Source organism: Balaenoptera ricei, chromosome 20 (assembly GCF_028023285.1).
Source record: "Balaenoptera ricei isolate mBalRic1 chromosome 20, mBalRic1.hap2, whole genome shotgun sequence".
Lineage (NCBI taxonomy): Eukaryota > Metazoa > Chordata > Mammalia > Artiodactyla > Balaenopteridae > Balaenoptera > Balaenoptera ricei.
In genome coordinates this window covers 48,570,625-48,586,274 of record NC_082658.1, presented here as the reverse complement: position 1 = coordinate 48,586,274, position 15,650 = coordinate 48,570,625, and the positions used below count along the sequence as shown (strand labels likewise).

At 37.9% G+C, this 15,650-nt stretch overlaps 1 protein-coding gene across 5 annotated transcripts in view; it reads right to left on the bottom strand.

Moving 5' to 3' along the window:
- The window catches only part of TAOK1 (TAO kinase 1), a 231,247-nt gene that overhangs the window by 75,704 nt on the left and 139,893 nt on the right, over nucleotides 1-15,650 (bottom strand). For all 5 annotated transcript variants that reach the window (XR_009499757.1, XM_059908929.1, XM_059908931.1 and 2 more), the window contains one exon: nucleotides 296-367. Coding sequence is in view for 4 of the 5 variants with exons in the window: in XM_059908929.1 (XP_059764912.1) it covers nucleotides 296-367 (72 nt within the window). In the remaining variant the exon portion in view is untranslated. The remainder of the gene's footprint in view (nucleotides 1-295; nucleotides 368-15,650) is intronic.

Genomic DNA, 15,650 nt, shown 5'->3' with positions numbered 1-15,650 from the left:
GAAACTGATAAGCCTTCTATGATAAAGATAAAGTAATACATTACACCACAGTTAAAAAATTAAAAGCAGGGGGACAGGTGGGCTTTTGGAATGCCAGTAATATGCTGTTTATGGCTCTAGGTACAAGTTAAACGGGTACACTCAGTTTGTGAAAGAAAATACACTGAGATATATTCTTAATATTCGTATACTTTTAGGTATGCTACACTTTTTTGAAAAAATTCCCAGCTACCCTCAATTAAAAACAGTATGTCTTTTTCTAACATGTCAAGAAGAATATAAATATTTCACCTACCTCAGTGGACTGCTTTCCACTATAAGACATTTTCTTGATAGCCACCACTTCATTGGTGCGCACATCTCGTGCCTAAAAAAACAAAGAAAGAACTATTGTAAAAATTAACAGATTAAATCTGGGCAATAATTTATTTGAGAATAAAAGCATTTATGAGCTACCATGTCAAAAGGAGCATCAAAACTGCCTTTAAAGAACATTAAAAACAAAAAAAAACCCAATAACCATATAGTGAAACTTATCAAATCATCCAGGAACTGGTACTTTGGAAAGAAATATAAAGCAGGGTTTATCTTTGAGAGATCTAGTTAAGAGGAAAACCCAGAAATTTGAATAGCACTGTAACAGAGAGACAAAACAAGACTAGTATATACAAGCCCATGCTAATCAATTTTGAAATCTCAATGAAATGGACAATTTTCTGGAAGGAATAAATTACTAAAACTGATCTAAAGAAGAAAATGTAAGTAAAACAAACAATGGTGGCAGACTGAAAAAAACACCAATGAATTGTCTTTAAAATACTCTTGAGTGGGGAATTCCCTGGCAGTCCAGTGGTGAGGACCCCGGCTTTCACTGCTGAGGGCACGGGTTCAATCTCTGGTCAGGGAACTAAGATTCCGCAAGCCGCAAAAAAACAAAACAAAACGTAGGGACTTCCCCAGTGGTCCAGTGGCTCCGAGCTCCCAGTGCAGGGGGCCTGGGTTTGATCCTTGGTCAGGGAACTAGATCCCACATGCCGCAACTAAGAGTTCACATGCTGCAACTAAAGATCTTGCATGCCACAACTAAAGATCCCACATGCTGCAACGAAGATCCCACACACAGCAACAAAGATCTCACTTGCCACACGAAAACGCAATGCAGCCCAATAAACAAATATTAAACAAACAAATAAACAAATATAAAATACTCTTCAGTGGGAAATAGTTTTACCAGGTGAACTTTCCAGGATATAAGGGGGGGAAAAAAGGAAAGCTAGCCCATTAATTTTAAGAAGGCAGTATAACCCAATAACTAAAACCTCACAAACAGCACAAAATAGCAAGTTAGGTATCAATTTCACTTGTAAATATAGACAAGAAAACTCTAAATAAAAATTTTAAAATATTATAGAGCATTAAAATAATTTTTAATTTGGATAAAATACACTAATATATATAATTTTTCATTTGGATAAAATTACAGAAATGAAAAAGATTCTAATACTAGAAAAAAAATCTCATAATTTACCACAATTTTTAAAAGTTAAAGGGGGAACAAACAAATAAATAAACACACACACACACACATATATACTTATAAATGCTCAATAAATCCTGAAAATGCAGAAGTGCCCAACTCTAAATGTATTCAATTGCAAAGAAGGCCAAACTCTTAGGAAACACAAATTAGAAAGGTAATTCCTTAACATGATAAATCACCTCTATTGTAAACTACTGCTAATCAGGCTTAAGACTGCTAAAATGCTATCACAATTATTACTTAACATTGTTGAGGTAATTCTGAAAAAAGGTAATAAAAATGTAACAGAACCACAACAGTTAACTAGAAAAGCCAAACTTCCATGTGTTAAAAAAATGATTATATATTAAGAAGGCACATGAGACTAGCTGCAAAATATTTAACTGGGTTCACTAAAAGTGTCAGAACCACCTCAAATCATCTGTTGGAAGAACTCATCTTCAATTCAGATTTTTAATGAGTTCCCAAAGATAAAATGTTCTAAATTAGATTATGGTGATGGCTGCAAAACTCTATATTTACTGACAATCATTGAAATGTAGGCATAAAATTGGTGAACTTATGGTATGTAATTTATACTTTAAAACTTGTTAAAAAAGACAGCACATATGTAAATTTTATCTCAATAGAGTGGCTTGGGGAAAAAAAAAAAAGACAGTTAAGTGGGCCCTGGGAAACTTAATCACATTCCAATTTCAATTACCAGTGTACTGGTTAGGAAACTGGCACCACTTATTGTAATGGGTGAAGCGGATCTATCCACAGACGTCCTGCTTGAATATAAATTTATTTTTCCAAAATGTTCTCTGCTTATCTATCTATGAACCTCTTTATTTTAATCATGTCTAAACAGCTATACTGCGCTCTTTTATAAGAGCTGAGATATAATTTACATGCCATACAATTCACCCATTTTAATGTGTACAATTCAGTGGCATTTCGAACATTCACAGATATATGCAACCATCATTACGGTCAATTTTAGGACTTTCATCACCTCAAAAAGAAACTCCAAATTGTTCATTTAGAAATGGTCAAACGGGGGGCTTCCCTGGTGGCGCAGTGGTTGAGAATCTGCCTGCCAATGCAGGGGACACGGGTTCGAGCCCTGGTCTGGGAAGATCCCGCATGCCACGGAGCAACTGGGCCCGTGAGCCACAATTACTGAGCCTGCGCGTCTGGAGCCTGTGCTCCGCAACAAGAGAGGCCGCGACAGTGAGAGGCCCGCGCACCGCGATGAAGAGTGGCCCCCGCTTGCCACAACTAGAGAAAGCCCTCGCACAGAAACGAAGACCCAACACAGCCAGAAATAAATAAATAAATAAATAAATAAATAGAAATGGTCAAACGGTAAATTTTATGTGTATTTTACAATAAAATTCTTTTCTTCATTAAAAAAAAAAAACCCATTCGGCCCTAAGCAACAACTAATCTACTTTTCCGTGTCTCTAGAGACTTGACCATACTGGACATTTCATATAAATGGAACTATGTAATATGTGGTCTTTTGTGACTGGCTTTTTTCAAGATTCATGACTAATGATTTAATCTTTTCATGTGCTCCTTAGCCATCTGTACATCTTTCTTTGAGAAATGTCAATTCAGATCCTTTGCTCATTTTTAAATTGGGTTGTCTTTTGATTGAGTTATAAGAGTTCTTTACATATTCTAGGCACAAGTCCCTTATCAGATATATGATTTACAAATTTTTTTCTCCTATTCTGTAGGTTGTCTTTTCACTACTTTGAAGCACAGAAGTTTTTATTTTTGATTAAGGTCAATTTATTTTTTTCTTTTATTGCTCATGCTTTTGGTGTCACATCTGAGAATGCTCTGCCAAAACTAAAGACATGCAGATTTACCCCTATGTTTTCTTCTAAGAGTTTTATAGTTTTAACTGTGACATTGAGGTTTTGATCCATTTTGAGTTAATTCTTCTATAGTATGAGGTAAGGACCTAATTTCACTGTTTTGCATTAAACAGCTACACTCTTAATTGGCCTAAGACAAAGCTTAATTTAAAAGTGGGTACACTAAATGCAAGGAAGTATCCTGGATTAGATTCTAGAACAGAGAAGAAACAGTGGAAAAACTGGCAAAATTTAGTACACAGAATATAGTACATAGTTTAGTTACTAGTATCCTATCAATGTTGATTTCTTAGTTTTGATAAATGTACCATGATTATGTAACATATTAACATTAGGGGAACTAGATGAAGAATATAGGGGAAAACACTGTACTAACTGTGAAATCTGCAAATCTATTATTTTAAAATACTAAATTAAACTAAAACGTGACTATTAAAATCCAAATGTACTAGTAATGATGATTAAAATTAAATGACCAAGTTAAAAGGAGATACGACTTTTGCTTATTCATGTTTTTAAAAAGCAAAAAGTAAAAATATTTAATGTTCACAAACATGTTTTTCCCTCCCTTCAGGAACACATATTGTGCTTACTTAGTCACCTCTAATCTAGAACAATTCCATAACCCCTCTTTGTCTTTCATGATACTGACATTTTTGAAGAATACACAGTGGTATTTTAGAGAATGTAACTAAATTTGTGCTTGTCTGACATTTCTTCAAGATTAGATTCTGATTATACACCCCTGGCAAGAATATTATAAGAGTGATATTGTGTCCTTCCCAGGGTATCATATCTGGAGGTATACAATGTGTTCACTCCTCATTGGTGTTACCAATTTTCATCACCCACTAAAGGTGTTGTCTGTGTTTTTCCAATATGTATAGTTAAAGTTACTGTTTCCTACCTTGTATCTAACAAGGGATCTGTGGAGAGATACTTTAAAACCACGAAAACATCCTGCTCATCAAAATTTTCCCTTAGATTTAGCAAACATTGAAGATAATAGCCCAAAACAATCTTCACTATGATGATTACAGAATGCTCATTTCCTCCCCCCGCCTCTACCATTCCCTTCACATTTATCAGTCAGGCATTCTATTATAAGGAAAAGACCCCCCTTTTCATCCATACATCCATCATCTATCATAGAAATTATGAAGTCCTATTTTATTAAATGGGTTATAATCCATTACTATCTTTATACTGATGTTCAAATTGTTCCAGATTTGGCCAGTGGGAGCCCCTCCAAGCTGGCTCCAATGTCTTTTTGACAGGCTCCATTTTTTTTTTTTTTCTTTCTTTGAAGCACTTTTTAACTTTCTGGCACAAGGTCTTCTAAGGCTTATCATTTATGTTCCCTGCCCCCGCAACAAAATGAGACATCCCTCCAATAAGTTCTTGTTCCTTTTAGTTAGGAATTAAATTCAAGATCTGAGTGCTAAGTGTGCTCGTTACTACTGGGTGTCATTACAAATACAATCTTGCAGCAGATGGAGCTAGGAGATGCACACACACATATATGAGATATAATTATTTCATATTAACACTGTTAATTCCTCTCCAATCAATCCCACAGGGTTCTTCCTTACCTTTCCCACTTCCGTATTTCTTTCCATATTTTCACAGTTAGGATCCTGACCCCAAACAACATCAACATTATTCATTACTCAGTCCTTCTTCTTTTTTTTTTTTTGCCACACCACGTGGCTTGCAGGATTTTAGTTCCCCGACCAGGGATTGAGCCCCAGCCACGGCAGTGAAAACACCCAGTCCTAACCACTGGATCACCAAGGAATTCCCGCTCAATCCTTTAACATATAGTTTCAGATCCATCACACCCATACAAATATGAAAGAAGTCTATTAAGAAGGGTTCAAGATTTGCCTACAGTTTCCCTCTCCCAACCAGACTGAGAGTATACAGTTAAAATACTATGTACAAAAGTTACTCATATTAGTTCTATTTTTCCCCTCAATGTAGTTATGTCTGAAATACAGTTGGGTTCATTGTTCCTGTTTGCCTTTGATGTCAGTGACAACCCTCCCCCCATACATATTAATTTTAATTTTTAAGTATATAAAGTATTTATTATCCAAAGAGGTATATTCAAACAAAAATCATTCCATCCTCTATCTCTTCATATCCATTCCTACAACTATCACCATTTTATATGTTGAACTGTTGGTTGTATAATTTATCTAATTTCATCAAACTATATATTTAATATCTGTATATTTATTATATATGAATTAAACTAAATAAAATCAATTTAAAAAAATCCTACCAGCATATTGAATGGCTATTTTTCAGGGATTTTCTCAATGGGGTTCTTTTATTGAGCCCATTTCTAAGATTCTATGTATATTTTTCCTTTTTCTATATTTCTCTATATTAGTGTATTTGGAGAGGAAAGGTATAAGCATAAACTCAGACAAAACTGTAAAATAGAAAAAGGGTTGTTTCTAAAATATCTATATCCTGGGTCCCTCTTCTCTATTTTGTGTCCAATCCAGAAATTAAACAAAAGTGAGCAACATGAAACACACACATACACATGTGTACACAAAATTCTACAAGTTATATACCTAAATGTTAACAGTAGCTGTCCGTGGGTAGTGAAATTATAGATGGAGTTTTTATTATTTTTGTCTCCAATTTATAATTGGGGTATAAACCAAAAGCTCAAATTGTTAAGAATTTGAACCATATATTCTCAAGAGAAATAATATTTTATTATTAATAAATTACTAAATTTATTAATTTATTAATAAATTGTAGTTTCATTCCTAAGGTGCCCATAAAAAAAGACTAAACCCATAATACTGCCAAAATATTAAACATCTGTATAACACTTGCTGTTTGAGGGGGAAAAAAAACAATTTTTATACAAAGAAGAAATAAATGAGTGGCATTTTCCCCTATAGATTAAGAAAGGAATACTTAGAGATGTTTTATGACTTCAGAATAGTATATCACTGGCTCAATCTTAAAGTTACAGTTTTTAAAATAATAAAACATATTCCTTTACCAATTTTATTTCCTGGAAATTTTAATTTCTAAAGTGTATATTATTTTTCTGAAGTAAAAAAAAAAAAGAGTCAACAGAAACTTACATCCTCCCCACTTTTTGGGAAAAAGTCCCTTTCTGGTTACTAGTGAGTTAAAAAAATTTTTTTTCTTTGAAATTATTTTAGACTTAGGGAACGGTGCAAATATAGTACAGAGAGTTACCATATACCTTTCACCCAGCTTTTGCCTAATGTTAATATCTTGCATAATAAAATTATCAAAACTAAGAAATTAACACTGGTAAAATTATTAACTACTAACTAAACTACAGGCTTTATTTGAATTTCACCAATTTTTTCACTAATAACTTTTGTTTTTCTTTCTCTGCATTGGGTCTTCATTGCTGTGCACGGGCTTTCTCTAGTTGTGGCGAGTGGGGGCTACCCTTCATTGCGGTGTGCGGGCTTCTCATTGTGGTGGCTTCTCTTGTTGTGGAGCACGGGCTTCAGCAGTTGCGGCGCGTGGGCTCAGTCGTTGCGGCGCACGGGCTCTAGGGCGTGCAGGCTCAGTAGTTGTGGTGCATGGGCTTAGTTGCTCCACGGCATGTGGAATCTTCCCGGACCAGGGATTGAACCCGTGTACCCTGCACTGGCAGGCAGATTCTTAACCACTGCGTCACCAGGGAAGTCCACTAATAACCTTTCTCTATTCTGGGATCCTATATTGCAAAAATATTTGGTTATCATGTTGCCTTTCTTTCCTCCAAATTTGCAAAAGTTCTTAAATCTTTCCTTGTATTTCATGTCTTTGACACTTTTGAAGAGTACAGGTTATTTTGTATAATGTTCCTTAACTTGAGTTTACCTGATATTTCCTCATAATTATATTGTTTATGGATTTTTAAATGAGAATGCCACAGGAATGATGTGTCCTTCTTAGTGTCATGTCAGAAAGGAGATAAATGATGTCGACGTTTCTGGTGATACTAACCTTGATCACTTGGTTAAGGCAGTCTCTGACAGGTATATGCCTTGATTTTTCCATTTTAATTAATAAATATCTTTGGGGCTATACTTGAGATTATGCATATATCCTGTTTCATCTCAAACTTTAACCTACTAATTTTAGCATCTACTAATGGAACTTGGCTGCAACAATTATTTCCCTTAGTCCTTCTACATTTAATAAAAGAAATTTTTAACCTTTATAAATATGTGTATATCTGTGTGTGCATGAGAGAGAGAGAGAGAGAGAGAGAGTGTGAGGAGTTCCTACTGATACTTCCAATTCCAATCCAACATACAACAGGGTTATTTCTAGCCTTCCTCATTTCCTTACTCCTAACTTCTTTCTTGGACATTAAGAAAACTGCTTCTCGAGATAAGGACGGCAGAAGAGAAGGACGTGGAGCACACCTCCTCCCACAAATACATCAAAAATACATCTACATGTGGAAGAATTCTCACAGAATACCTACTGAACACTGGCAGAAGATCTAATACAACTAAAGCTGCAAGAGCACCACGTAACAGAGTAGAATGAAGGAAAAAAAAAAAAAAAGGAATCAGGATGGGACCTGTGCCCCTGGGAGGGAGCTATGAAAGAGGAAGGTTCCCTCAGTCTGGGAACCGCTTTCACTGGTTGGGAGATCAGCTGGGACAGATAAGGAGCTTCACAGGCTCAGAGGAGAGTGCAGCAACCAGACTGTGGGAGGCAGAACAGAGAGAAACCAGCACAGATGGTCCTGGCCACCTTGCTGCACTTCCCAGACCGAGATGCACATCTGCTAGTGCGTGCAGGGGCTGAGTGCTGCAACTTGGGCTTCAGTGGACAGACCTGGGGAAAGGGCTGGGGTTGGCTGTGTGGAGATAGCCGGAAGGAGCTGGAGGGTGCTCTGGGCTGCAACCGGGGGTGTGCGCAGGAAAGAGCCTGGGGAAAGGGCTGGGGTTGGCTGTGTGGAGATAGCCGGAAGGAGCTGGAGGGTGCTCTGGGCTGCAACCGGGGGTGTGCGCAGGATAGAGCCTGGGGCCACAACAGAAGCCACATAGTTAAGCACACATGTAAAGGGAGGGGCGGGGCCCCATCATAGCAGCCTCATTCTCCAAGAGCTCACCTGAGCTCACAGTCAATGTGGCTCCACCTCTACCACCTCTGTGCTGGTGGGCTGTCCACATGCAGAAGTGGGGCTGAAATCTGAGCCTACCCTCAGGGGCTGTGAGACTGGTGGATTTACACGGCTACTGGCAGCTTTGTAAGCTCTGTGCCTGCGGGACATCCCAGTGGATTACTGTTGCTCCCAAGGCTGGGGTGGTCCGGCGTTAGCAGCTACAGGCTTTGCGGGCACAGGCATGCAGAGGCAGGGCCAGGATCTGGGCTGATTCTGTAGCCCCCGTGGAACGTCCAGGTGCCTGACTTCAGTAGATCTGCCCTACTGGCTTTGTGAGCACAGAGCCTGAGGGATATCCAGGCTGACTGCCTGCATTCCTTGACTGAGGCAGGGCCGAAGGTAGTGCCAACAACAGTGTACTCTGTGAGTGCACATAGCGTGACAGGCAACACCACAGAGTGCACTTCCTGGTGGACAGCTCCTGTAGAGGAATACTCAGTGGCTCCTCTCCCAGCAGAGGTGCTCCAGTACCACCTACCTCACATCACAGCTCAGAAACCGATCTGGAGGCTTCTACTACAACAACTGGGGAGCAGACCTTACCCCCGAAAGGGCTGTGACAATTATAGAGCAAACAGGCGGCCGCACTCAACATCCAGTGCAGGTTATCTGCTCACCACAACACCAATCACACCTCCTATCAAGAGGAAAAAAGCCACCACACACTGAAGAAAGACGTGGCAGGCATCCATATTAAAAACAGTCCTTGCACCAAAAATATCAGACTCACACAGGCTACACAAGGATGCTCCCACATAAAAACAGCCCTTCAAGACCACAGTAGATAAGGGTTTCTCCTAAATGCACAGAGTTAGAGAAATATAAGTAAAATAAAGAAGCAGAGGAACCACTCCCAATTAAAAGAACAAGAAAAATCTCCTGAAAGAACAAGCAATAAAACAGACCTCTCAGGACTTCCCTGGTGGCACAATGGTTAAGAATCTGCCTGCCAATGCAGGGGACATGGGTTCAAGCCCTGGTCCAGGAAGATCCCACATGCCACGGAGCAACTAAGCCCGTGCACAACTACTGAGCCTGCGCTCTAGAGCCCACAAGCCACAACTACTGAGCCTGTGTGCCACAACTACTGAAGCACGCGCGTCTAGAGCCCATGCTCCACAACGAGAAGGCACCGCAATGAGAAGCCCGCGCACTGCAACGAAGAGTAGCCCCCACTCGCCACAACTAGAGAAAGCCCGCGCACAGCAAAGAAGACCCAACACAGCCAAATAAGTAAGTAAATTAATTAATTAATTAAATTAAAAAACAAAAACAAAAACAGACCTCTCCAGTCTATGAGATCCTGAGTTTAAAAAGGAAGTAATAAAAATACTGAAGGAATTAAGAAAGCTATTGATAAAAATGCCAACCACTGTAACAAGGAATTAGAAACTATAAAGAGGAGCCAATTAAAATTAGAAAACTCATTTGCTGAGACGAAAGCTGAGCTAAAGGCAAAGAACAGCAATCAAAAGAATGAATAAGTGATCTAGAAGATAGAATAATGGAAATCATCCAATCAGAACAGCAGACAGAAGACAAATGAAAAAAAAAAGAAAGCAATATGTTAGACCTATGGGATAATACAATGTGAGCCAATCTACACATAATAGGGATCCCAGAAGGAGAAAAAAGAGAAATGGGGATCGAAAATGTACTTGAATAAATTGTGACTGAAAACTTCCCAAACCTAAAGTAAGAAACAGATATCCAGGTACGGGAAGCACAGAGGATCCAAAACAAGATGAACCCCAAAAGACCTACACCAAGATATATTATAATTAAAATGGCAAAAGTTAAAGAAAGGATTCTAAAGGCAGCAAAAGAAAAACAAAGAGTTAGCTACAAGGGAACCCCCATATCTATCAGCTGATGTCTCTACAGAAAAGCTACAGGCAAGAAATACTCAAAGCCCTGAAAGGGAAAAACCTGCAAACTAGGATACTCTACCCATCAAGATTATAATTTAGAATAGAAGGAAAAATCAACAATTTCTCAGACAAGCAAAAACTAAAAGAATACAGCAATACTAAACCTATCCTAAAAGAAAAATTGAAAGGTCTTCTCTAAATAGAAAAGAAGAATCTATAGGAAAGAGAAAAATCACAATTGGAAAGTATTTCATTTGAATAAACCAAAACATAGATTAAAAAAAACAAAAAATAAAACCGTTTTGTAAAAGTGATGATAACTACAATGAACAGCAAAAGGATAACAACGGTGTAAAAGAGGACATCAAAATCATTAAATGTGGGGGAGGGGAGGAAGAAAATGCAGATTTTTTTTTTTTTAAGAACGTGTTTTAGCCTATATGGCTACCAGCTAAAGCAAGTAGATATAGTATTGGCTTAACATACTTGAAAAACAGGGTAAGCACAAATAAAAAGCAAACAGTAGATTCACAAACACCAAAAAGAAGAGAACTCAAGCATGACAGAAAAGAACACCATCAAACCACAAAAGGAAAAACAAAGAGAAAAAGAAACAAAGAAGAAATACAAAATCAACTGGAAAACAAGGTTTAAAATGACAATTAATATGTCTATCTATCAATAATTACCTTAAATATCAATGGATTAAATGCTCCAATCAAAAGACATAGGGCAGATTGGATAATAAAACAAGAGCCTACAATATGCTGCCTACAGGAGACCTACTTTAGAGCAAAGAACACACACAGATTGAACGTGAGGGGATGGGGACTTCCCTGGCAGTCCTGTGGTTAAGACTCTGAGCTTCCACTGCAGGGGGCACGGGTTCGATACCTGGTCGGGGAACTAAGATCCCGCGTACTGTGTGGCCAAAAAAAACAAAAAAACAACAACAACAGAATGAATACCAGTGTATCCACCACCAGCTTAAGAAATAAAGGCTAACTTTAAAAGAAAAAAAAATAGAAAGTGAGGGGATGGAAAAAGATATTTCATGCAAATGGAAATGTTAAGAAAGCACGGATAGCAATACTCATATCAGACAAAACAGACTTTAAACAAAGGCCATAAAGATAAAGAAGGACACTATATAATGATAAAAATATCAATACAGAGAGAGTATATTACACTTGTTAACATATATGCACCCAATATAGGAGCACCTAAATACATAAAACAAATACAGACATAAAGGGAGAAACTGACTGGAATACAATAATAGCAGGAGACTTTAACACCCCACTGACATCAATGGACAGATCTTCCAGACAGAATCAATAAGGCAACAGAGATCCTGGATGACACAACAGAACAAACAGAATTAATAGATATTTTCAGGACATTACATCCAAAAAACCTCAGAATACATATTCTTTTCAAGCTCACATGGAACATTTTCTAGGATAGACCACACACAAGGACACAAGACAAGCCTCAACAAATTTAAGAGGACAGAAATTATTTCAAGCATCTATTCTGACCACAACAGAATGAAACTCGAAATCAGCCACAGAAAGAGAAATGTGAAAAAAATGATTACATGCAGACTAAGCAACATGCTACTAAAAAACAAAGGGTCAATGATGAAATCAAAGAGGAAATTAAAAAATAACTTGAGACAAATGACAATGAAAACACAACCATACAAAATCTATGGGATGCAGCAAAAGCAGTCCTAAGAGAAGTTCAAGGCGATACTGGCCTTCCTCAAAAAACAAGAAAAGTCTCAAATAAAGAACCTAATCTACCACCTAAAAGAATTAGAAAAAGAAGAACAAACAACACCTAAAGAAGGAAGGAAATAATAAAGATCAGAGAGAAAATAAATAAAACAGAGATTTTAAAGTCTAGGAAAAAAAAAATCAATAAAACCAAAAGCTGTTTTTTTAAAAAGGGTAATCAAAATCGACAAACTTCTGGCCAGGTTCACCAAGAAGAAAAGTGAGAGGACCCAAATAAACAAAATAAGAAATGAGAGAGGAGAAATAACAACAGATACCACAGAAATACAAAAAAAAAAAAAAAAAAAGAGAGAGAGAATATTATGAGCAATTATATGCCAACAAATTGGACAACATGGAAGAAATGGACAAGTTTCTAGAAACATATGGCACACCAAAACTGAATCGAGAAGAAACAGATAATTTGAATAGACTGCTCACTAGAAGTGAAATAGAATCTGTAACATAAAAAAAAAAATCTCCCTGCAAACAGAAGTCATGGACCAGATGTCTTCACTGGGGAATTCTACCAAACATACAAAGCAGAAGTTATACCAATCCTTCTCAAACTCTTCCAAAAGACTGATTAGGAGGGAACACACTAATAGTCATTCTGTGAAGCCACCATCAACCTGATACCAAAACCAGACAAAGACACTACCAAAAAAGAAAATTACAGGCTAACATCTTCGATGAACATAGATGCAAACATTCTCAACAAAATTTCAGCAAACCAAATTCGACAACACATAAAAAAGACCACACACCATGATCAAGTTGGATTCATCCCAGGGTCACAAGAATGGTTCAACATCCATTTTTGGGAACTTGGTCTACCACAAAGACACTGGGGCTGACAAGCACCTTTTGGGAGTCTTCCCTCCAGCTTATTAGTGCCTAGGACTTATCCACACACCAGCCAGGCAGCTCTACTCCTGGTTCCCCCACCGCCAGCCAACCAACAGACCAGCACCAGCCCTGGGACACCTCCAACAAGCAAGCCAGCACCAGTCCCGGGACTCCCTGGGCTGCACAGCCAGCTGTACCAAGATCCAGCTCCGGCCCACCAGCATCAGGCAGCTTCCACACAAGGCAAGGACTGGCAACCAACTGGGCTGGAAATCAGCCCCGCCTACTACTGCACCTATAGTAGTTGGCCCCAGCACTACAGAAGAGTCTGCTCAGACAAAATAGGGGGCACCCCTAGATCATACAGCTCTGGTGACCAGAGGGGAGTGTACTGCTGAGCCCAATAGGATATCTTCTACATAAAGCACTCCTCCAAGATTGGGAAACATAATCAACCTACCTAATACATACAAATAAACACAGTGAATTAGGCAAAATGAGGCAACAAAGGAATATGGTCCACATGAAGGAACAAGATAAAACCCTAGAAGAACTAAGTGAAATGGAAGTAGGCAATTTACCCAATAAAGAGTTCAAGGTAATGATCTTAAAGATGCTCAACACTTGGGAGAAAAATGGATGAACACAGTGAAAAGTTTAACAAAGAGTTAGAAAACATAACGAAGAACCTAGCTGAAGAATACAATAACTGAAACAAAAAATAGACTAAAAGGAATCAACAGTAGATTAGATGATACAGAGGAATGGATCAGCAAACTGGAATACAGAGTAGTGGAAATCACCAAAGCTAAACAGAAAAAAAGAATTAAAAAAAAGGGGGGGGGACAGTTTAAGAGACCTCTGGGGTAACAGCAAGCTTACTAACATTTGTATTATAGGGGTCCCAGAAGGAAAAGAGAGAGAGAAAGGGACAGAGAACATATATGAAGACATAATAGCTGAAAACCTCCCTAACCTGGAGAACAGATGCAGGTCCAGGAAGCAGAGAGTGTCCCAAAGAAAATAAACACAAAGCGGTCCACACCAAGACACATTCTAATTAAAATGGTAAAAATTAAAGGTAAACAGAGAATCTTAAAAGCAGCAAGGGAAAAGCAACTAGCTATGTATAAGCAAACTCCGTACAAGCAAACTCCTACCAGACTGTCAGCTGACTTTTCAGCAGAAATTTTGCAGTGCAGAACGGAGTGGCACCATATATTTAAAGTAATAAAAGGAAAGAACCTACAAATAAGAATACTCTATCCAGCAAGAATATAATTCAGATTTGAAAGAGAGACAAAGCATTTTAGAGACAAGCAAAACCTAAGAGTTGAGCACCATTAAACTGGCTTTACAAGAAATGTTATGGGGACTTTTCTAAGTGGAAAAGACCACAACTATAAATAGAAAAATTATGAATGTAAAAATCTCATTGGTAAAGGCAAACATACTGTAAAGCTAGATCAGTTACTTATAAAAGCTAGTAGGAAGGTTAAAAAACAAAGGTAGTAAAATCATCTATATCCTCAATAAGTAATTAAGGGATACAAAAAAGAAAAGGATGTAAAATATGATATCAAAAACACTGAATGTGGGGAGGAGGGGAATACAAATGCAGGGTTGTTAGAATGCATTCAAACTTAAGAGATCATCAATTTAAAATAATCATTCAGGGGACTTCCCTGGTGGTGCAGTGGTCAAGAATCTACCTGCCAATGCAGGGGACATGGGTTCGATCCCTGGTTCAGGAAGATCCCACATGCAACAGAGCAACTAAGCCTGTGCGCCCCAACTGCTAAGCCCACGTGCCCTAGAGCCTGCGCACTGCAACTACTGAGCCCACGTGCTGCAACTACTGAAGCCCGCGCGCCTAGAGCCCGTGCTCTGCAACAAGAGAAGCCACCGCAATGAGAAGCCCACGCACCACAATGAAGAGTAGTCCCCGCTCGCTGAAACTAGAGAGAAAGCCCGCATGCAGCAATGAAGACGCAACGCAGCCAAAAAATAATAAGTAAGATAAAATAATCATTCATATATAAATATTATTATTATATTATTATCAAGCATCTTTCCCAACCACAACAGTATCAGACTAGAAATCAATTACAGGAAAAAAACTGCAAAAACACAAACACATGGAAGCTAAACTATATGATATTAAACACTAAGTAATCAGTGGGTTACTGAAAAAATAAAAAAATACCTGGAGACGAATGAAAATGGAAATACAATGAACCAAAAGCTATGGGACATAACAAAAGCAGTTCTAAGAGGGAAGTTTATAGCAATACAAGCCCACCTCGAGAAACAGGAAAAATCTCAAATAAACAACCTATCCTTAAATGTAAAGGAACTAGAAAAAGAAGAACAAACAAAATCCAAAGTTAGTAGAATGAAAAAATTATAAAGATCAGAGCAGAAATAATTAAAGGCTAAAAATACAACATAAAAAAATCAATGAAAATAAGAGGTGGTTCTTCAAAAAGATAAACAAAATTGATAAACTTTTAGCCAGATTCATTAAGAAAAAAAGAGAGGGCCCAAATAAATAAAATC